Source organism: Choloepus didactylus, chromosome 23 (assembly GCF_015220235.1).
Source record: "Choloepus didactylus isolate mChoDid1 chromosome 23, mChoDid1.pri, whole genome shotgun sequence".
NCBI lineage: Eukaryota > Metazoa > Chordata > Mammalia > Pilosa > Megalonychidae > Choloepus > Choloepus didactylus.
In genome coordinates, this window is record NC_051329.1 from 25954671 (window position 1) to 25978015 (window position 23345).

Consider the following 23345-nt stretch of genomic DNA (forward strand, 5'->3'; position numbering starts at 1 on the left):
AGCAATTACCCATCAGCCTAAAGGCCATCTAAATATTACAATTTTCAGGGAACGGCATGACAGGAGAATGCTCCAAGTATGTGTTATAGACTCTTTTCAACATACAGACTATGACTTCTTTGTGGGTTTATTCTCATAGTAGAGACATACTATTATTTTACAATTTGCTTAGGATGGATGTGTAGGTTCTCCCCAACAAGGGCACTGGAGTAAGAATTTTTTAAAAGTGAAGACTGCATTTAACAAAAATTCAAACAAAAGAGGGTATTAAAGGTGTAATTTCAGATGTACTGAAAAGCTGCAATGTCCATTCAAAGTAATGAAGGCACATAGCATTAATCTCCTAAAAAGATTCAAATGCTGTGAGTAGAGCAATTCTGTTTCTTAGTAGGAACAAATTAAGATGATTTCCCTTACAGAAATTGCCATAATTACAAGTAATTATCTTGTACTCTCTAAATTTACCACTATCGCACACTCTGCAAATATCATTCCTTTCAAATATTTTACTTGGAAATACAGGAAAAATTGTTGCTTTGTGAATTGTGTGCTACAGACCTCAAACGGATTGTTTAATGTGTGCTACATAATAGGTGTAGTAAAGAGATGACATTCCCATGTTCGAAGCACTTGGAATTCCAAATTTATGATTTTCCCCACATCAGGCAAAAAAACACTATCCAAAAGAGTACAAACAAAATGAGAATGGCAAACATTCAAATATAAAAGTTGAGTCAAATGTGGGCTTATGCATGAAACAATGGTGAGAATCATTCTGATATGCATGGGACAATCATGAAAAACATGTCAACAGCTGTTGTCGTATTTATAAAAATCTTTGCAAAGCCAAATAAAATGCCACCATTTGCAGCTTACTCAGTTCTTCATTTTCCTTTAATAAGAAAATGTGAGAAAAAGCAGTTACTCATTGGGCATTAGTAGGAAAATAAGCATGTGAAACCTAATTTCACCATCTTTGGGGCCAATTACCATCCAGATTTCAGCTGGCAGTTGAAGTCTGTTTTCCAGCCAAACTAGGATGCCTAACCATTGTGAAAACATGCCAGAGCTTGCCATTCTCTATTATTATTCTCGCTGCCTAGAAAGGCCGCCTCATCTCTACCTGGCGAAAATCGGCCCATTCTTCAGGTCTGGTTGAAATGTCATCACCACAAAGACTCTCTTATAGCCTATTTATTTCTACCCCCAACTCCAAAACCCTCCCCTTCTCCTATATGATGCAGCTGTGACCTCTCTTTTTAATCATTCTCCAGAGAAATTCTTTCTGCTCCTCTAATGATACTTAACATATGTGACTTCACATTTCAGGTATTTGTGCACTTGTCCTATCCTCTCTTGTAGATTGTAAGCTGAGAATGGAATCTTATTCATATCTGCATCTCCTTCAGCTACAAGTGTTAAATAATTATTTGATTATTTAAAATATGTTTGATTTATAAAATTATTCTTATAGAGAATATCACTGAAACAGCCACTAAAATGAATAGATTTCATTAAGAAGTAATTAATGTACATTTTAAACTCTAAATAAATATCTGGTCCTATTTAACCAAAAATTGCACATATGTATATTAGTGTTCAAAAATTATCCATGGTAACATTACAGCCTCTGTGCTTATTAATCTTTCCTAGTTTATGTGGTCAGTGTACATGCTAACTCTACCACACATGCACTTATACAGTCAATAACCTGTGATTTAAGATCCTTCCTTTAGTTAGTACCTCTTAAGGTTAGAATTTTTGGTTGCATTTAAATTTTAAACAAAAAAAATTAAAAAATTTACTCAGTTTCTCCTCATTCTCATCCTGCTTTTATCAACTTCTCAATGTCAGCAATATATTCTATAGATTCATAATACTTTAAAAAATAGATTTAGGAATTTTACATTCTCACTCATTCATCCTTAATCCAGTATGAGACAATGCAAAGATATATTATAGACTCACTTTTAAAAATAAAGTCAGAGAGCTCTGCCCAAATTAAGTTGGATAATTTGACCAAAGTTTGAGTTACTTACAAGAAACACTGGTTCCATAATAGCCCAGCTCTTCTAAATTGCTTGTTTCATGACCACATGGTTCATTAAAATTTCTTGAGAGCCATGGCTAGCATCAGAAATAATCAGGTGGAGGCGGGGCAAGATGGCGGACTGGTGAGCTGTATGTTTTAGTTACTCCTCCAGGAAAGTAGGTAGAAAGCCAGGAACTGCGTGGACTGGACACCACAGAGCAATCTGACTTTGGGCATACTTCATACAACACTCATGAACACGTTGAACTGCTGAGATCAGCGAAATCTGTAAGTTTTTGTGGCCAGGGGACCTGCGCCCCTCCCTGCCAGGCTCAGTCCCGTGGGAGAAGGGGCCATCAGCACTGGGAAGGAGAAGGTAGAACTGCAGTGGCAGCTCTTATCAGAAACTCATTCTACTGATCCAAACTCCAACCATAGATAGACTGAGACCAGACACCAGAGAATCTGAGAGCAGCCAGCCCAGCAGAGAGGAGACAGGCATAGAAAAAAACAGCACGAAAAACTCCAAAATAAAAGCGGAGGATTTTTGGAGTTCTCGTGAACATAGAAAGGGGAAGGGCAGAGCTCAGGCCCTGAGGCGCATATGCAAATCCCGAAGAAAAGCTGATCTCTCTGCCCTGTGGACCTTTCCTTAATGGCCCTAATTGCTTTGTCTCTTAGCATTTCAATAACCCATTAGATCTGTGCGGAGGGCTTTTTTTTTTTTTTTTTTTTTAATCCTTTTTCCTTTTTTCTAAAACAATTACTCTAAGAAGCCCAATACAGAAAGCTTCAAAGACTTGCAATTTGGGCAGGTCAAGACAAGAGCAGAACTAAGAGAGCTCTGAGACAAAAGGCAATAATCCAGCGGCTGAGAAAATTCACTAAACACAACTTCCCAAGAAAAGGGGGGTGTCCGCTCACAGCCATCATCCTGGTGGACAGGAAACACTCCTGCCCATCGCCGGCCCCATAGCCCAGAGCTGCCCCAGACAACCCAGTGTGACGGAAGTGCTTCAAATAACAGGCACACACCACAAAACTGGGCGTGGACATTAGCCTTCCCTGCAACCTCAGCTGATTGTCCCTGAGTTGGGAAGGTGGAGCAGTGTGAAATAACAAAGCCCCATTCAGCCATCATTTCAGCAGACTGGGAGCCTCCCTACACAGCCCAGCAGCCCAGAACTGCCCTGGGGGGATGGCACTCACCTGTGACATAGCACAGTCATCCCTCAACAGAGGACCAGGGGGTGCACGGCCTGGAAGAGGGACCCACTTGCAAGTCTCAGGAGCCATACACCAATACCAAGGACTTGTGGGTCAGTGGCAGAGACAAACTGTGGCAGGACTGAACTGAAGGATTAGACTATTGCAGCAGCTTTAAAACTCCAGGATCACCAGGGAGATTTGATTGTTAGAGCCACCCCCACTCCCTGACTGCCCAGAAACACACCCCATATACAGGGCGGGCAACACCAACTACACACGCAAGCTTGGTACACCAATTGGACCCCACAAGACTCACTCCCCCACTCACCACAAAGGCAAAGCAGGGGAGAACGGGCTTGTGGAGAACAGGTGGCTCGTGGATGCCACCTGCTGGTTAGTTAGAGAAAGTGTACTCCACAAAGCTGTAGATCTGATAAATTAGAGATAAGGACTTCAATTGGTCTACAAATCCTAAAAGAACCCTATCAAGTTCAGCAAATGCCAAGAGGCCAAAAATAACAGAAAATTATAAAGCATATGAAAAAAACAGATGATATGGATAACCCAAGCCCAAGCACCCAAATCAAAAGATCAGAAGAGACACAACACCTAGAGCAGCTACTCAAAGAACTAAAGATGAACAATGACACCATAGTACGGGATACAAAGGATATCAAGAAGACCCTAGAAGAGCATAAAGAAGACATTGCAAGACTAAATAAAAAAATAGATGATCTTATGGAAATTATAGAAACTGTGACCAAATTAAAAAGATTCTGGACACTCATAGTACAAGACTAGAGGAAGTTGAACAACGAATCAGTGACCTTGAAGATGACAGAATGGAAAATGAAAGCATAAAAGAAAGAATGGGGAAAAAAATTGAAAAAATCGAAACGGACATCAGGGATATGATAGATAATATAAAACATCCGAATATAAGACTCATTGGTGTTCCAGAAGGGGAAGAAAAGGGTAAAGGTCTAGGAAGAGTATTCAAAGAAATTGTTGGGGAAAACTTCCCAAATCTTCTAAACAACATAAATACACAAATCATAAATGCTCAGCGAACTCCAAATAGAATAAATCCAAATAAACCCACTCCGAGACATACTCTGATCACACTGTCAAACACAGAAATAATCAGAACAGTGACAAGTAAAGTTGGATATGATTTACTTATTAATGAGGCCTATTTCAAATCTGTATAAACCTATCTGAACTAAACACTTTCCAGATAAGTTATTTTACCTTTATAGATATGTAATCATTATATTTCATTCCCTACCCTTTTGGTCCTTCTGTGCCATCTGCTTTGACTAAAAACTGGATCTCCCTTGAAATTTTGCAGTATGGGAAGTTTGTAATCCACACCCTCTATCTCCTCTTCCAAGTACCCTCTTCTCCTGTTCCCAAAAAACACAGACCCTAATGCTGCTTCTTGGCTCTCTAGGACTGCCGTAACAGTGCCCGATCCCCTACCTCAAACCAGGCCTCTCAGTGACTACTATGGCCCTGATATTTCATGATTCCTCCTCCATCAAATACATTAGTGATTATATGGATCCCTTTTCTCAAGATCTTGCTGGGTGACAGAACAGCAAAGTTAAACAGCGAACAAATACCTACCATCATATTTGCATTTTACTATGGATTTTTAAAGACTTAACACAAAGGAACTGGTTAATAAGTAATAGAAGAGGTATCTGAAAGCAAATAGGTCTATTGGGGTCTTCCAAACATAGCATCCATATAACTGTCTTTTCTTGCAAGCAAGCCCAATCCTAGATTCCTAACCCTAGAGAGGCAGAAATGGCACACCCAGAGGATATGGCCCTTTCCTTAGTGTACTCAGGTCCAGGACCAACCCCTGGGCAAAGCCATGATCCTGCGAGTGCCAGTTTACCCAGCTGGTACTCTGCTTCTTTGTCTGTAAAAATTAAATGTTCTTTAAAGTTCCTTTCATTTTTTTTAAATGTTTTAGTCTAAGTATTATAAATACTTGTATAGCAAAAGCTTAGGCTAAAAAAAAAAAAGGTTTGTTTAAAATAAATAATATTTGTATACTAAAAGACAATGTTTTAGTCAACTGATATGTAATTAACTATATTTAATAAATCCCATGTTCCTTGCTCATTTTTTCTCAGGCAATCACATATACTCCCTAGAATTTGCAGTTCTACCCTTCACATAAACTACTAAAATTAGGTCCTTCCACCATAGTTTTTGCCATCTTTGTATATGTTTGAACAAATTATTGAAAAAGAATGTCAAGCCAAATAGACCAAAGCCAAGTCAGAAAAAGGAAATCATCCTAAAGTGGAATTTATCAAAACATTCAAAATGTTTTAAGTACCTGCGACCATTCATGCTCCATTATATCTAAGTCCCAATAATCAACAGCATAATAATATCTGACTTATCAAAAGGTCACTTTTGAACCACTTCAACTATCTAAAACCCAGGCTAAAAAGCAGAAAGTAGGTATAAAGAGAAAACCTCTAAGCAGTCAAAACAGAAAACCACAGTCCACACTCCACAGTTCACGGACTCATAAGACAACCCTCGCACAGTCTACTGACTTTCATCTTGGTTACAAGCTAAAGCTCAGTCAGCTGCATTTCTTACTCACCACAGATTAGAACAAATTAAAAAAAACAGAATTGCAAAGGTAAGCACATGACAAAAGCACTACTTCAGGCAAGTGGAAAGAAAAAGTAGGAATAAAATTATTTAAAAAGAAACAAAACAGCAATCTGGGGTCATTCAGTAAAGGAGCAAATAGTTTTACTTTCCTTAACAGCCCCTGCAGGATTACTTATTTTAGCAGATAGAATGATAATAATCCTGAGTAATCAGGAGAAGCTTAAACCATGTTTAGTATCTTCTGTTTAAACAAGCACAAAATATGCAATATTTTTTAGAATTTCACATCAAAAAAATGTTTGAAATTTAAAAAGTGTTAATGAATTAAGTTTGAGTCCCTGGGAAATTAACAAAAAAGAACACAGGTAAATTAAATACATTAGTGTAGTGATTTTCCATGGAGACCATGGAATATTAAAATTCCAGCATCATACATGATATAAATCCAAAATATTACTTCCTGCAAAGTAAATGATGCTGGAAATATAGGTGCATTCATAAATACAGATCCACTGTATATAAGTCAGAAAAGTTCAGTCCTTTAAAAGTCCAAACTGAGAGAAATCTACCAGCAGAAAGCTTAGGTGCAGCTTTGACAAGTGACATCAAGTTTCCCTCATGTACCTTTTCTAGAAATGCTAAGTTTTTACACAGAAGTTGTAATCCAAAGTATACAATTTTATGTTTTTCTTAAAATATAAGCAAAAATGACAGAATAATTAAAATAACAAAGACAGAATACTCTAAATAAAAGAATACTCCAAATAAAATGTGCAGAAAAAGGAATACAGTTAAAGGGTTCAAACACATGAGAATACTTCTCTCAGCTACAAAAATCTAAAAACAACACCTAACAAGAAAATTCAGGACAAAAGCTTCATATAAATCCTGAAATGTAAGTTAAATGACATATAATTTTATAGCTTTCAATAAAACTACATAGTTTTAGCACAGCAATAAAAGCAAAGTCTTAAAGCTGAGCCATACATTGTTATTAATGACATAATGAATTCACTGCGGAAGCTAATGCTGACAGGGCTAGCCAGGATTTCAGGTTTCTCTTGCTTCTGCTGTGTTTTCCACAGCATGTCATCACTGTGACTGACTAGGAGAATGAAGGTGGCTGCTGGTGCCCTTTCTCGAAGCTGGGCCAATTAAACCCTGTCACCTCTCATGCTGGCAATGTGTACTGGCTGGCCCCTGAACAGTGAAGGTGCCAAATCAGATTTCCTCATCACTGACTTCCTTCACTTCTTATCAAGTCTATCAACTATTTCCAGCTTCCCAAATGTTCCTAAAAGTAGTTTTCTATAAATGATTGTTCCCTACCAATTTTACTGAACCAAAATTATTTAAGGCTGAAGGGAATAAAGATGTACCCTGGTGGTTTACAACCACAGTGTTGCCTGCCACTATGTCTTCTGAAGGGCTTTGAGATGAATTACAAATAACTGTGACTTGATTTCAATAGCTGCATAGTTAAGATTATCCCTTTAATGAATCCTCACTCACTTATATTCCACATGGTTTTCTGAGAGGGTGAGAAATGGATAGAGATAAACTTCCAAGTTAGGCATTCCTAACAACTGGCAAGTTAGAGAAACTTGTCAACTGGTTGAAGACCACTGATGTAATTCAAACAACTCATTCCATAAATGTATTCATTCACTCACTCACTCATTCAGTTTCTACTCTTTGCCAACACTGTGCTTCAGCTGGGATACAAATTATAATGATAATTCCTGCCCTAGAAATTAAACTGGTAGAGGCAGGCATACTGACAGTTGCAGTGCAGGCTATGACTGTGACCCCTACAAGTACAATCAAAGGAGGGTGCGAACAGTGACATCCAGCAATTACAGAAGGATTCACTAAGCAGGAGAAGGCTGAGTTGATTCTTAAGGTTTGACCGGTAATCAAATGAAGTAGAATTAAGAGTAAGAGGAGAAGGCATTCTAGGCAGAGGAAAGAACGTATGCAAATGAATAGAAGCGAGGTGAGTCACACAGTAGCTACATTGTGGGTGCAATCACACTAACAGAAAAAAAGTAGTGAGCACTTACTCTGTGCCAGACACTATTCTAAGCACTTTACATTAAATCCTCAAAGTCGTGCTAAGAGCTAGGGGCCAGTCACATTACACGGAGAGATGAGACATCTGAAATGCAGAGGAAATAACTTGGTTACACAGCTACTAAGAGACTGAGCTGGAATTTGAGCCCAGGCAATCCGGCTTCAGAGCCCAGCTCTTCATCACTATACAACTTAAACTACATTCTTCTTGTTTTTCTTCTTCTTCTCTTTAATAAAACTAATCACTTCAGATCCTCTATGATGGAAACTGCAATATGCCACAACACACTCCAGTGAACAAACTGATGTGAAAAATGAGTAAGAATCCCTCATGGCCTCTGAACAAGTGAGGGCACGATTGGCAAAGAGTATTCAGAAGATTAGTAAAGCTTAATTTATTTCTTATTCTTTTAGATTAAAATACATAAAAATAGAAGTTCTAATATTTTTCCACACACTCCCCAGCCTAGGGTGTGTTTCCCTCACCTTGGAGACCTCATCTAGACAATGGAGAGGACATGCAGGCTTTTAAGAAGGTGAGTAATGTGATCAGATGTGTTTGTGTGTTTTTAGCAATTACTCTAGAAGTAATAAGAAGGAAAAACCAGAGAGGAAAACCAGAAAAAGAAAAATCATTAGGATGCCATTTGCAATAGATCCAACAAGTGATAATGAGGCGTTAAACTATAGCAGTGGGGAGTCAGAAGTGAAAGATTAAATGACTTGCCCAAGGACACAAGTCAGCAGAGCTGCCAGAACCAAAACCTGGGTCTCTAGGCTGCACTGTTCTGGAAATGGTGTATAAAATGGATTTGCAGAAAGACCTTTATCATGAAATTTCTTGGACTTCTCTGTTGAAGTTCTTTGTCTACTGTGCTTATTAGCTTTCTTTTTTATTTTTAAACTTTTTATATTGAAATACCTTCAAACTTGCAGGAGAGTTACAAAAGTAATACATCCCCTACAGAGAACTCCAACATAATCCTGTTTCTCCAGATACTGAGATCCACCAATTTTAACATTTTGCCATGTGTGCCATATCATTCTATTGGTCTATCAATTTATCTATCTATTTATCCATTTAACTGTTTATCAATCCATTTTCTGAACACTTGAATATAGGTTATATTCATCACGCTCCCCTTGAACATTTATTACTGCCATGTACACTTCCTAGCACATATCTACATATGTATCCACCTTAAGTTCAATTATCAAGTTCAAGAAATTAAACCTTGGCATAAAGCCTACAGTCTATATTCCAATTTTATCATATGTCCCAATAATGTCCTTTTGAGCCTGCTCTCCTCCCTTGTTAGACCTTGTCCAGGATCACATATTGCCCTTAATTGTCAGTGTCTCTTTAGTTGCTTTCTTTTTTTAATTTTGGGAACATGTATACAATACGAATTTTCCCATCTCAACCCCTCCTAAGCATACCATTCAATGGGATGGATCACATTCACTATGTTGCAGAACCCTCACCACATTTCATTACTAAAACTTTCCAATTTCTCTGAACAGACACCCTACACTCATTTTCATTTACCACTCCCCTTTCCCTTGCCCCTGATAACCTGTATTCTAATTTCTGTCTCTATGAGCTTGCAAATTTCTGATATTTTCTTTGTAGTTACCAAAGTTAACATCTTAGATCTGTAACAATCTTGTTTGTTTTGATACCAAATTAACTTCAATAGTCTACACAAACTATGTTCCTATACCCCTTTGTCTCCCTACCTTTATGTAGTTCTTGTCACAGATTACATGTTTATACATTGAGTCCAAAATTATTGATTTATCATTACATTTTATGCATTTGCCTTTTAGATTCTTTAGGAAGTAAAAATGGAGTTACAAGCCAAAGACACAATAATACTGGCATTTATATTTACCCCTGTCACATTTATTGTTGATCTTCATTTCTTGATGCAGCTTTGCTCTATTGTCTAGTGTCCTTTCCTTTCAATCTGGAGAACTCTCTTTAACATCTCTTATAGAACTGAACTGGTGGAAACAATCTCCCCCAGCTTTTGTTCATCTGGGAATGTCTTAATCTCTCCCTCACTTCTTTTATCTTAGATTTTTTTTACTGTAAAATATAACACATATACAGAAAAGTGATAACCTTCAAAGTACAATTTAACAACTAGTTAGAGAGCAAATTTCAAAGAATGTTATGGGTTACAGTTCCACAATTTCAGTTATTTTCTTATTGTGAAATATAACATATACACAGAAATGTGATAACTTTCAAAGTATAATTTAACAAGTAGCTACAGAGCAAATTTCAAAGCATGTTATATGTTATAGTTCCACCGTTTCAGTTATTTCTTTCTAGGTATTCTAATACCCTAGAAACTAAAAAAATATATTATTTATATAAAGATTCAGTATTCTTAATCCTTTGTTAAATCCTGTCTTGTCAGTTGCTACCCTTCTCTCATTTGATCACTGTCTCAATCTTCAGGGATATCTGGGCAGTGAACAACCTAATTTGTTGATATTGAAAAGGGGTGCTGACATTATGGGGCAGGGGGATGCACCTGGCTGATGTTCTTGGAGAGGCTGTTGCCTCTGTCTCTCTCACTTATTTTTAAATTCAATTTTATTGGGGTATATTCACATACCATACAATCATCCAAAGTGTACAATCAATTGTTCTCAGTACCATCATTAGTTGTGCACACATCACCCCAATCTATTCTTTGAACATTTTCCTCATACCAGAAAAAGTGAAAATAAGAGTAAAAAATAAAAGTAAAAAAGAACACCCAAATCATCCTCCCCCACCCTATTTTTCATTTAGTTTTTTTGTCCCCATTTTTCTACTCATCCATCCATACAATGGATAAAGGGAGTGTAATCCACAAGGCTTTCACAATCACACTGTCACTCCTTGTAAGCTACATTGCTATACAACCATCTTCAAGAGTCAAGGCTACTGGGTTGCAGTTTGATAGTTTCAGATATTTACTTCTAGCTATTCTAGTGCATTAAAACCTAAAAAGGGTTATCTATATAGTGCATAAGAATGACCACCAGAGTGACCTCTTGGCTCCATTTGGAATGTCTCTGCCACTGAAACTTTATTTCATTTCATTTTCCATCCCCCTTTTGGTCAAGAAGATGTTCTCAACCCCACGATATCGGGTCCAGATTCATCCCCATGTCTCCCTCACTTTTGAAAGACAATTTTGCCAGATATAGAATTCTTGGTTGGCAGTTTTTTTGCACTCAGCACTTTAAATTTGTTTTTCCACTGCCTTCTTGCCTCCATGGTTTCTGATGAGAAATCAGCACTCAACCTTATTGAGGCTCCCTTGTACATGACACACTGTTTCTCTCTTGCAGCTTTTGGAATTCTCTCTTCATATTTGATATTCAACAGCTGGATTATAATATGCCCTGGCATGTATCTACCGGGGTTTATCCTGTTTGGAGTTCATTGAACATGTATATGTGTATGTATTCACATCTTTCATTAAACTTGGGAAGTTTTCAGCCATTATTTCTGTGAATATTCTCTCTGCTCCTTTCTCTTTTTCTTCTCCTTCTGGGACTCCTACAAGGCTTATATTGGTATGTTTGATGGTGCTCCACAGTTTTTACAGGTTCTGTTCACTTTCTTCATTCTTTCTTCTTTCTGCTCTTCAAACTGGATGTCTTATCATCAAGTTCACTGAATCTTTCTTCTGCCATCTCCAATCACAGCTGTTGAGCCCCTCAAGGGAATTTTAAATTTGTGTTACTGTGGTTTCAGCTTTGTTTGGCTCCTTTTCATGATTTCCATCTCTCTACTGATATTCTCCTTGTGTTCATCTATCATTTTCCTGATTTCCTGTAGTTCTTTGTCCATGTTTTCCTTTAGGACTGTGGGGACACAGGGCCTGGGCCCCCTCCCCTCCACAGTGAAAGTGAGTTATTGCACAAAGCCACCTACTTGACCAGGACAGATGTAAAAGGTCATCAGACCTCCCCAGGGTGTGAAAGAATGTACAAGTGGTATCATAAACAAAGCATTAAAACTCCCCTCCCCTGATCACTGTTGAGAACAAATCTCCATACCCCTGTTTCACATGACTCTGTCGAAACTTTATTCTCACACCCTATGGAATGTCTTTGTCCTAACCCCTATAAACCACCCCTGTACCACCTGCTCTTTGCGGAATGCTAACCTCCATCTTTCCCAGTCAGCCACTGCCATGGAACCATCTCTTGTTCGTAAGTCCTAATTAAACACATATCTAATTCTGCGCCTGGTGTATTCTTTGGTCTTGGGGCTGAGCTGAATTGGAACAAGCTCTTTGAGCATATTTAGGATCATTTTTTAGAATTTGAAAAGCTGTTTACAGAATAATCATGCATAAAATACAAGATTCCCATATACCATCCTATTATTAACACTGTGCATGGTGTGGAACATTTACAACTGATGAAAGCACACTTTTATAACTGTACTATTAACTACAGTCCAAGAACCAATTTTTAAAAGTCTTTGGAATGTCCTGAGTCAGGTTCTCCTCACCGATGGTTCCTAATGCTTTAATTTTCTCTTTTGTCTGGGCCATCACTTCCTGTTTCTTTGTATGTTTTGTAAACTTTGGTTGAAAGGTGGACATTTTGATATTTTAATGTGTTATCACTGGAATTTATACTCTCAGGCCTCTTTTCCCTAAGCCTGTATCCAGCAAGTGTTATGACAGAGCTTTCTTTAATGCCAAGAAATACAATGCAAAAAAAAAAAAAAAAAAAGTAAAAAGAAAAACACATTTCCCAGTCTTTGCAGATAGACCTCTCCTTCAGGGCTTATCTATACAATGAGGTTAGAGAACAGCTGCAGGCCAAAGTATAGGATCCTCCCTAATTGTTCAGCATACCTGTCTTCTTCTTTTGAACATATGCATGTAACCCTAGGAGCAATGATACAGATATTCTCTCTTCCCCAGGAAACAGGTTCCTCCTGGTCCTGGGCACTGCTCTATATGTCCTATAGCCAGCAACCCCTTGCCCCAGGCCACCACTTGACTGCTCTCCCACAGGGTTCTGTAGGAGTGCTCAGTGAGCTGACTGTTACACACAGGGCAAATTCTGAGACAGCAAGTCCCTCAGGCAACCATACTGGGTCAAACATACATGCTCTCAGTATGTGTACAAGGGTTACTCTGCTCCCTCCAAGACTGGGACTGGGGATCTGCACAATGGGAGTGTGGGATAGCTCCTCATATATCTGGTGAGGGGTAGGAGGGGGCCAGCCAGAGTCCCACAAGATCCTACTGCTTTCAAGTAGATTTTTCTTGATTCAGTGCTAGCCCTGTTCCTGAAAGGCCTTTGACTGTTTTCTGTAGCTTTGAGAAAGATGTTTCTGTCAGTTTGTGCTGGTGTTCAAAGCTTCTAAAGGGGTTAGCCCTGAAGCATCTCACTCCACTGTCTTGATCAAGGTGGGGCATGATTAGTTTTAAGTCTAATTTTTTACTACTAAACTGCAGCCCAAAATGAATTATATAATAATATCAATTAGCACAGCATTCAGACAGGTAACTAAGTAATTTAGCATAGCTATATTAAATTTTGAGACTTAGCTTTCTAATCCAGAAACAAAATACTTCATCTAGAAAAAATGCAGGGATTTGAAATACACTTTTTTGTAAAGTAATAAGCTATTCCATGACACAGATTTACAGGATGTAATCCTCACAACTAAGCTTCCAAAGAAGCTTTTTAAATGACACTCTGTCAGAGAAGTCATTTAAGAAGCCAGCTTCACATTATATTAATATGACAAGTATAACAACATAAATACCTCATATGATTCTCAAATGATACAATTAATGTAGCTTATGTGACACATTCCTATTAATGATCTTTTATTATGTGTGAAGAGTAATACAATATTAGATAAGCAATGAAAAAATCCAGTCAGCAGCAGCTTTCCTGAAGGGTTTTACTGCAGTCTTATTTACACAGTGTTATCTGATACTAATCCTTGGATTCTAAAGAACAGACATTGCTTCAGAATTGTAAACAAACATGTTCCTATGAGATGAGCATTTTAATCACTATCATTTCTGCAAATACAAGATAAAAATAATGTGATGCATAATAGCCTGTTAACTATAAGACAAAAATGGTAGAAAGTATATTCTGCCAGACCAGTAAGGTTATATGAATAAACGGATCATGACACTGAAGTGGGAGCCTGGGCCACGAAACCAACTACTGCATCTTAACCATGAACCTCCGTGGAGATGTGTGTAGGAGTATGCGGCTGCCCCCTCCCTGATGTTGTCTAAAAAAGATTATTAGTGAGTGCCAAAATGTCTTGGTTTTCTTTAATAATACACTACAGTCCAATGTTGGTGAGTCATCTGAAATATTTTTGAACATTTTTACATTAAAGTTCATACTACCACTTAAAATAAGAAAGTTTAAAAATACAGGTTTTTACACAGTAATAATTCTTACTCTGAGATCAAACAAATATTTATTGAGCAACTATATTATCCTGGCACCAAAAACAAGGTATGATACATGGTTTCTGAACTCAAAGAACTTTAAGTGCAATTGGGAGATAAGATCGAGAGAGAGACAGACATACAGATAGATAGAGACGGATATATAAAGATATATACAAAAGAGATAAAAAGATTATTATCAATAAAAGACAATCACTAATATATGCCATAACATGGATTGACCTTGAAAACAGTATGCTAAGTCAAAGAAGCCAGCTACAAAATGCCACTGAATTGGTTTTAAAATGGCAAATTTTATTATATATGTGTTTGTGTGTGTGTGTGTGTTAGTACAATAATTTTTTTTTAAATAAAGACAATCAGCCTATGGTAGTTACACAACATTGTAAATGTACTAAATTAAACGCCACTGAAATGTTCACTTTAAAATGGTTAATTTTATGTGAATTTCACCTCAATCAAAAGAAAAAAAAAAAAAAAAAAAGACAATCAGCCTAAAGGGACATAGACTCTAAATGCTCCAAGAATTCAGAGGTAGGTAAAATCAATGTTTCTTTACAAGAAGACGAAAGGAAAAGAATGAAGGAAGACCATTTTGGTGCTGGTATCCAGGGAATAGGGGGCAGGGAGCAAAGATATGGCTAACCTTCAAGTATTGGGATCCTCTCAATCTCACGCTTTAACTTATTTGGGTAAAGAGGTATGGTTATCAAAATTCCCAACTACAATGGGGAAGTAAAAAAAAATTTTTTTTTTTTTAAAGGTACTGTCCAATCCTAGCTGACTCCACCACACTATGTGATTGGGGTAAGTCATTTTACTTCCCTAACCCTCACTTTCCTTATCTGTAAAATGCAGACTAAACACCTTCCAGCTCATTGGATAAGGATTAAATGAATGCATATAGAGCAATTAGAGATGGCTAGCATGGATTAGGTACTCAAAAAGTGGTAGCTATTATTTGTATGAATTAAATGCCATTCTTACCATGATGAGATCAGGACAACTATTCAGAATCCTGCTTTTTAGGGAAATTATAGGGCTTTTGGTGGGAGGCCCACTATGCTCTGAAAGACCAGGTCCTAAACTCCTAGCTTGAAGAGGGTAGAACACAAATAATCACGCTCTGGTGGCTTGCTTGTGAAAAGGTAGCAGAACTTAATTGAATACTCCAGGGCCCATGTCTTGAATTTTAGTATTTCGTTTAACCCTGCAAGTAAGTAGGGAAAAGGGAAGGAAAAGGCATGTATCCCAGCTGCAAGCTCAGTCAAAAACAAAGAAATCTAAAACCTATGGTCATTTTCTTAATAGAGTGAGCCCAGAATTTACAAATGCCAGCACTGGTAGTGGCTGATAGGGCATCGTGATAGCAAGTTACCAACCAATCCCAGTCCTGAAGCCCAGATATAGATAAACGCTACCTAGGACAGCATTCCGTGGATGGGCTTCCTAGCTTTGTTAAAATCACATCAATGCAATATCACTTTTCATCTGTAGTGTAAATGGTTTTTTTGAAACAGTTTGGTAAAACACATGGCATATGACTGTACCACTACAAATGTGTTAGCAGACCTAGCCAGAAACCATGGCAGTGATCTGATCATGTGAGTATTCTGGCAAGAGTAAGAAAATAAACCTAATCTTTGCAGAGATTTACTGGTACTCCACCCGAATTGAATATCAAGTCTCTTCCAAGACAGCTTCCATTTCCAATGTAGAAGTAAGAACTGTTCTCAACTACCACCAAATAATCATACAGTATTTGATGGCTCAGCTTATTTTTGAATCTTCCATGAACTACGCAGAATCATATCTGAATCCTTATAACATAATGATTTGAGATTACAAACACAGCAAATAAACACAACCTTCTGGTAAAGCAATTTAAGCATCACAGAATGAGTAAATATTGCAGAGTGAATCCTAACACTTGAAACAGAGTCTTCCAGAGTCCAGAAATCCATCTGACTGCCAAGAATAATACTTCTGTGGTTCAAGCAATACCAGTACCCAGAGGGGTTTCCACAGACATAACCACATGAGTTACTGCATATTGAGTAAAATAGAGAAAACAGACATTTACAGATGTACAGTTTGTGCTTATAAATATGCAATTTACAAATATATAAGTAGGGGACTTTAGGAATATGCAGCATCTGTTTAAATTGCTTAATTATATGGTTTCTTCTATGGGTTTTCCTCATCCTCTGATTTTTTATGGGGAAGGTGGGGTGGTCAGAGAATTACATGGATCCCTTAACCAAAATAAACAAAACCAATCTCACTCAAAGAAGCTCTATATTGAAAACTAATATATGAGAGATTTTGACTTCAGGATGAGGCAGAAAAAACAAAATCATCTGAGGACAAAATCTCATCAATTAGATATGAGAGAAAACCTTTCAGTTCACCAGGCTATACTAAGGCAGGGCTTGTTAGACTATATAGCAATAAAACAAACGCACAATACCCTCTCTGCATTTCACATATGATTTCTATTTCAGCTCTTATGTAAAACACGGAATCACACATCATGCCACAAAGAAAGAGTCAGTTTAGCTAGTTCAAGTAAAACACCAGGCAGCTGCTAACAGGGACAGGTCGTGGATGGGGAGGGGTACAGCATATTCAGTTTGCTACGTTTGCCTTCAGAAGAATGTCAATAAAAACCACGGCCAAATGAGGTAGGGAGTGGGGGGTCCTGCTATGCAGTGAACCACTGGGTTCACCTAACAGCGCCAGACAAGTTAGCAAAAGGGAGCCCTAGCCAACCTACGGCTGCCAACAACTTGAAGAAAGCTGTCTTTTTTCCTCAATTTGCTGGGGTAGGGACCAGTACCACATTTAGAAACGTTATTTCTGGGACCAATAGCAATTTATTTTGATAGAATCACTGGATTTTTTTTTTTTTTTTTTTTTGGGTTCTCAACAAAGGAGCCATATTAGGAAATAATCTCGCAAAACGCAAAGTGCCCCCTCCCTCTTTTCCCCACGATCGATGCACACAAGCCCGTGCACGCTGACACGCACAGACACACGCCCGTGCACAATGGCCGGCGCGCGCACTCGCACTGGCCCACGCGGCCGCCCGCAGCCCGATGGGCTGAAGGCCCTGCTGCTGCCCGGCCCCAGGCGTTCGGGCAGGAGGCCCCGCGGCCCAGCCTCCCGGGAAACAGCTGCTGGGCGGTTGTGCTGGGACTGCTCGCCCCCCAGCGGGGCCCTGGGGAAGCGTCTGCCAGCGGCTCTGAGCCTATTAACCCCTTGGGGAAGAAGGTGCTACAACACCCACCTGCGGGGCCACAGGAATGTGTTGGGGGGGAGGGTTGCAGACTCAAATGCCACCGCCACCCCCACCGTCACCCCCCAAGACGGGGCGCCGCCGAGTCCTCGGGATCCTGGAAGCTTTTGGCTGGCTCCCGCAAAGCTAATCTTTCCGCTGGCTCCACAAGGTTCCTAAAGGAAACGGGTGTTTCTGAGCTGTCACCCCTGAGAGTCCAGACGTACCAAGAAGACAAAACTTAAAGGGCAGTGGACGCAGACCAGACTTGGTAACTCGTCCCTAAGGGCAGGCGCAAGTCCCTAAAGGGACAGAGCTGCTCCACTGGCCGGCCCGGCAAACTACCGAAGGGGTGGTGGGACCGACACCATTATCATTCCCTTGATCGAGAGTCGGGGCCCCGTCCCCACTCCAGGACACTTACCTTCTTCCGGGGCTGCCATTTCATCATATTTGTACAGCCGATACGTGGAACATCAAGATGCTGGCTGGGGGCTGGGGGCAGATGCAGGGCAGCGACGACTGCAAGTCATGCTGCCTCCCTCCCACCCCCTAATTCTTTCCCATGTTCACTGCGAAGGGAAAAACCCAGGAGAGTCCAGTCTTTTCGCCTTCAGTTCAATGAAAACTATCCCCACACCACGAACACACTTCCCACCGGGCTAGGAAGTCCCCGCAGCAACCCGCGTGCTCCTGCCAGAGCGGGGCATTTTCCCCGGCGGGCGCCTGCAAAAGGAGCCTGAGGCAGGGGGTCTCGGGCCGGCGGCAGAGACCCTCCCTCAGAGAAGAGACTGAGAAGGCGAGCTGCTGCAGAAACCCAACCGGGATTCTGCCATCCAAACCCCTTTTGGCGAATTCTCCTCTTCTCAAAAAAGATCAGACAAGCAATCAAACCCTCACGCGCAGCCTGGAGCAATTCCCAAAATTCTGGGTGTATTTCTCGTTTGTAAAATTTAGCAAAGAAAATTCCAAAGATCTGTAATCAGAGCTTCTTTATGCTGTTTTCTCTTTCTTCTTGGATAACTTGGGGGAAAGGATCTGCCCTTTCCGAAATGCCTACCCTTCCCTTAACACTGTAAATAGGAAAACTTGGTTTGTGTGTTTAGATTTTTTTTTTTTTTTAACTCCCAAGAACCTTAGTGGGGAAAGGCTGGAAGGAAATCCTGCAAGAACCCAACTCCACAGCTCAGTCTGCACTAATGACTTCCTTCCCTTCAGCACAAGCACAGCCTGCCCAGCTCCAGCCACACAGAGCAAACGGTTTCTGGGTCTTAGTGCCACGACATCTGCTCCAAAGCAAAAGTAAAGCATCCAGTTTCAGAGGTACCCAAATGCTACTAAGAAATCAAAGCCAGTAGAGATCTAAGAGGTCACATAAACCATTTCAAAAGATATACTTAGATTTGTGAGTTATATCCAGAGAAAAAAAAAAGAGAATAGGAATGGACTCAAGCCCAAAAAGCTACAAAATCTTAATTTCTGATTTGAAGAAAAATGATTTTCAGGTATCCAACAGGTTAATAAAAAAATTGTAATCAAGAATTTTGCCCCCAAATGAACACAGAGAATATGGTGGGGCGGGAAGTTAGACCCATAATGATCTGACTCCAGAGCTTATGACCTTTCTATGACATGTGTCATAGCTACATGTCAACATTACCTCTCATCTCAATAAACCTATTAAGTACCTATAATTTAAGTAACTCTTATTTGCCAGCCCATGTTCCAGGCACTAAAAATGCAAGTAAGATGGTGCTCCTGCCCTTGAGATTACATTCTGCAGGTAGCCATCATATACAACTCCAATACTCTGTATATAATCTGACATATCCGTATCAGTCTGGACAGATGTCCTACTGGCATGAAAAGTTCAGCAAATTCAAAATCAAATTCAACCCCCCCTCCCAAATCAGCTTTTCTTCCCAGCTTTCTTTTTTCTGTCCATAGCACCCTTTATTCTTCTAGGATCACAAACTAAAACCTTATTATCAGTCCTTACGTCTAATCTATCATCAAGTCTTCTCACTTCTTTCTTAGAAACCTCTTTCAAATTTCAACTGCTGAATCTGAGGTCAGAAACTCACAGAAGAAATATATATTAAGTATTAAGTAGGTGCAAAATATCTTGTAGTATAGAAATAGGTAAAAACTAGGTTCCTGTGCTAGAGGAGGAAGTTATAAACAAGTTAGAACAGAAGACCATTAAGAAGACAACCAAGCACTGCAAAAGTCTGTTAAGTGGCAAATGGGTGATGTCATCAATAGGTGTTACAGGAGTTTAAAAGGAGAAATTATCATAAGCAGGGTTGGTCAAGGAAGGAACTTGAAGAATATCTTCAGAGGAGATAAACTCACTCTGGAGCCAAAAGCCAAGCTGCTTAACAGGGCCTATATGAGGCTTCTAAGATCTGGACCCCAACCCTCTGAGCTCACCTCCTACCCCTTCCCCGTTCCTTACTCATCCCATACTATACTCACTGTCCCTTGAACATGCCAAGCACGCACTTGTCATGCCCTCTGCCTGGATCACTCTTCCTCCAGACACCTCTTAGCTTCTTCTCTCAGTTCCTTCAGGTCTGTGTTCAAATATCATCTCAGAAAGGCTCTCTCTCATCATCCTACCTAAAATAATTGCACCATGACCCTCATGCTGTAACGCTCTATCCTCCTTACCCTGTGTGCTGGTTTGAATCTGTTATGTACCCATAAATGACTATCTTCTTTTAATCCAATCTTGTGGGGGCAGACCTATTGTGGATAGGATCTTTTGATTAGGTTGTTTCCATGGAGATGTGACCCACCCAATTGTGGATGGGACCTTTTGATTAGATTATTTCCATGCAGATGTCACCTCGCCCATTCAAGGTGGGTCTTACTTAGTTTAGTGGACTCCTTAAGAGAGCTCAGGGAGAGAGAGAGAGAGATCACAGTTGACATAGACCCAGACACTTGGAGATGCAGACAGAAAGATGTTTGGAGATACTAAGCTAAGAGATGAAGCCCAGAGTTTGCCCCAGGAGAAGCAAGGAGAACTCACAGGAGCTGAGAGAGCTCAGAGACACTTAGAGAGAAACACTGTGGGAGAAAAAAGCAGAGAAGCTAAGAGAGAAGCCAAGATACATAATCCAGAGTTTGCACTAGGAAGAAGCAAGGAGGACCCACAGGAGCTGAGAGAAGCTAAGACAGAAGCCCAGAGACATTTTGGAGAAAGCCATGGAAACCATAAGCTAAACCCAGATGAGGCCCAGCAGACACCAGCCATGTGCCTTCCCATGTGACAGGGGAACCCCAGATGCTATCGACCTTTCCTCAGAGAAGGTATCCTCTTGTTGAGGCCTTAGTTTGGACACATTTATGGCCTTAGAACTGTAAATTTGTAACCTAATAAATCCCATTTATAAAAGCCAATCCATTTCTGGTATATTGTATTCCAGCAGCTTTAGCAAAAAAAAAAAACACCCTGCTCCATTTTCCTTTATAGCACTTATGACATATATTTATTTGTTTATGTACATAATGTCTTATTTTCCCCACAAAAACATAAATTTCAAGGGAGCAGGGACTTTGTTGTTACAAGACCAAAATGAGAACAGTGTCTGACATAAAGTATTTGTTGGATGAAACAATGAAAGAATGAGAAGAAGGGAATAGTGTGAGCAAAGGAGGCAGGAATATGTAAGATGTATTCAAAAGACAAAATATATTGGCTTGCCAAAAATATAAGGCTTATGTAGTAGAATGTCAGAAGCTGAGACTTCTTTGTTCAACTTTGTAATCCTTGGTTTCTAGAACAGTGTCTGGAACAGAAGAGGTACTCATTATTTATGGGATAAAAGACTGAACAGTGAATGAATGAAATTCCATTCCATTTCATCCAAAGTAAAAAATACTTTGGCAAGGTATGTTGGAACCAAATGGCTGGGAACACTGAATGGAAAGTTAAAAATCTGGACTTTATTCTGTAGAATGCAGAGCATGAAGGTATTAACAGTAGGAAAAAGGGCATTATGGAAGCACCATTTGTATGTGATCTAATATATGACAAAATATTAACTATGATTTATAAGGTTATTTTTTATGTAAGCCCTTAGGTATTGCTTTTTTTAAAACTATGAGCATGATTAAAAATGCTTATTATGACCATTTGACTAAAGTTAAGAGGAGTTAAGTGACCTGTTCAATGCCACACAGCAAGTCACCAGCAATGAAAGGGCTAGAACTCAAGGCTTCTCCTGTTTATGACCTAGTAACTGAGTGATGGGGGAAGGGGAGATGAAGAAGACGCTACAATTGCTTAGAAATCAAGAGAAAGGTTTCTACTTCCTGCTCTGCCCATGACTTCCCATGTAACAAAAATTCTAGGGGACCAGGCAGTTAACATGAATAAGTAAAACAGCCAGGTATAAGACAAAAGGGAATTATGAGGATTGCCAATCTGGAGAGACATGCTTCATGTAAAAGGGATAGCTTCTGTTCAACTCTGAGTCAACTGATGTCATCAGTCCAAAGGTGCCAGATCCTCTCAATTTTCATGAGAAGCTGAAAATTTCCTGAAATTAAATGTTTGCTCAAAAAATTTAAAGCATTCTGACAGGCTAAACAAAACATGCCTATAGGGCTAAATTCTGTCAACAAGTCATGATTTATGACTGCTGACTTAAACCACACAAGACTTCACTTTCCTGTATGTAAATTAAGGGACCTACACAGTTCCTCAGCTGTGGGGCAGTTTACTGAAGGCATCTGTGAATCCATATGCACACCATGCATGGCATGTGGACTGAAGAGTAATCTCCCATCTTCAGATGTTGTTGGACTTAATAAAAGACAAAATCGTTTAAACTGAGTCAGGATGGGGAAAGAGGAATGGAGGGGTAGTCTGAGAACAGTATCATGAAAGAAGAAAGAGAAAATATATTTATATTTCCGTAGAAAGATTCAATCTAAAACTTGAAAGTGATATAAAGCTTTAAACTGTTTCCCAATTTTTAAGGTATATTCTCTAAGGGTCACTTACTTGTAATCCGTATGGCACTTCTCCCCTGCTTTCTGGTGAGTGTTTCAGCTTTCATTTAATAGGTATCACTCAATAGAGACCATTACCTGGAAGCCTCTAAATGCCAACACTGTCTTAAACCATGCTATCTTTTTCTTCTCTGTGTACTTATTTATTTATTTTGCTTAATCCAAATTGAATCAGCAATTATATCTGGAAAATTTACAGAATTACTATTGCGGTAATATACCTTTTCTATTAGGAATTATTTATACAGAGCTACCAAGCTAGCTCAGTTCAAAATGTGGTAATTTAGCATTATAGTTTCAAAGATGCAACATCAAACAATAAGAACACATTTTCGCAGATCCATGACTACTAAAAGGCATTTTTCAACTCTTCCATTTTTTAACATAGCACATTGCAAATCACTTACCTAAAAGCAGGTACTGTAAAATAGTCTATTAAAATAGTATTTTCCTCAATAACTACTTGTCTATTCAAATCCGTACAAAAGCAAGAGAGAGGAAATGAATGGAGAAAACACACCTTTTTTCATTGTTGTGAATTTCTTCAAGATTTCCTAAAGGGTGATATGTCTGACATTGATCACAGGGTAAATGCCTGAAAAAGCTA

The 23345-nt window shown here is 39.2% G+C and overlaps 1 protein-coding gene across 4 annotated transcripts in view; it reads right to left on the reverse strand.

Annotated features, from left to right (window-relative positions):
* Positions 1-23345, reverse strand: part of TTC28 (tetratricopeptide repeat domain 28) — an 836277-nt gene that overhangs the window by 548161 nt on the left and 264771 nt on the right. Inside the window, exon 1 of one of the 4 annotated variants that reach the window (XM_037817393.1) lies at positions 18138-18828. The exons of the other annotated variants lie outside the window; for them this stretch is intronic. Coding sequence (XP_037673321.1) covers positions 18138-18164 — 27 coding nt within the window. The 5' untranslated portion in view covers positions 18165-18828. Of the gene's footprint in view, positions 1-18137; positions 18829-23345 lie in introns of those variants that run through there. 4 annotated transcript variants of the gene reach the window in all.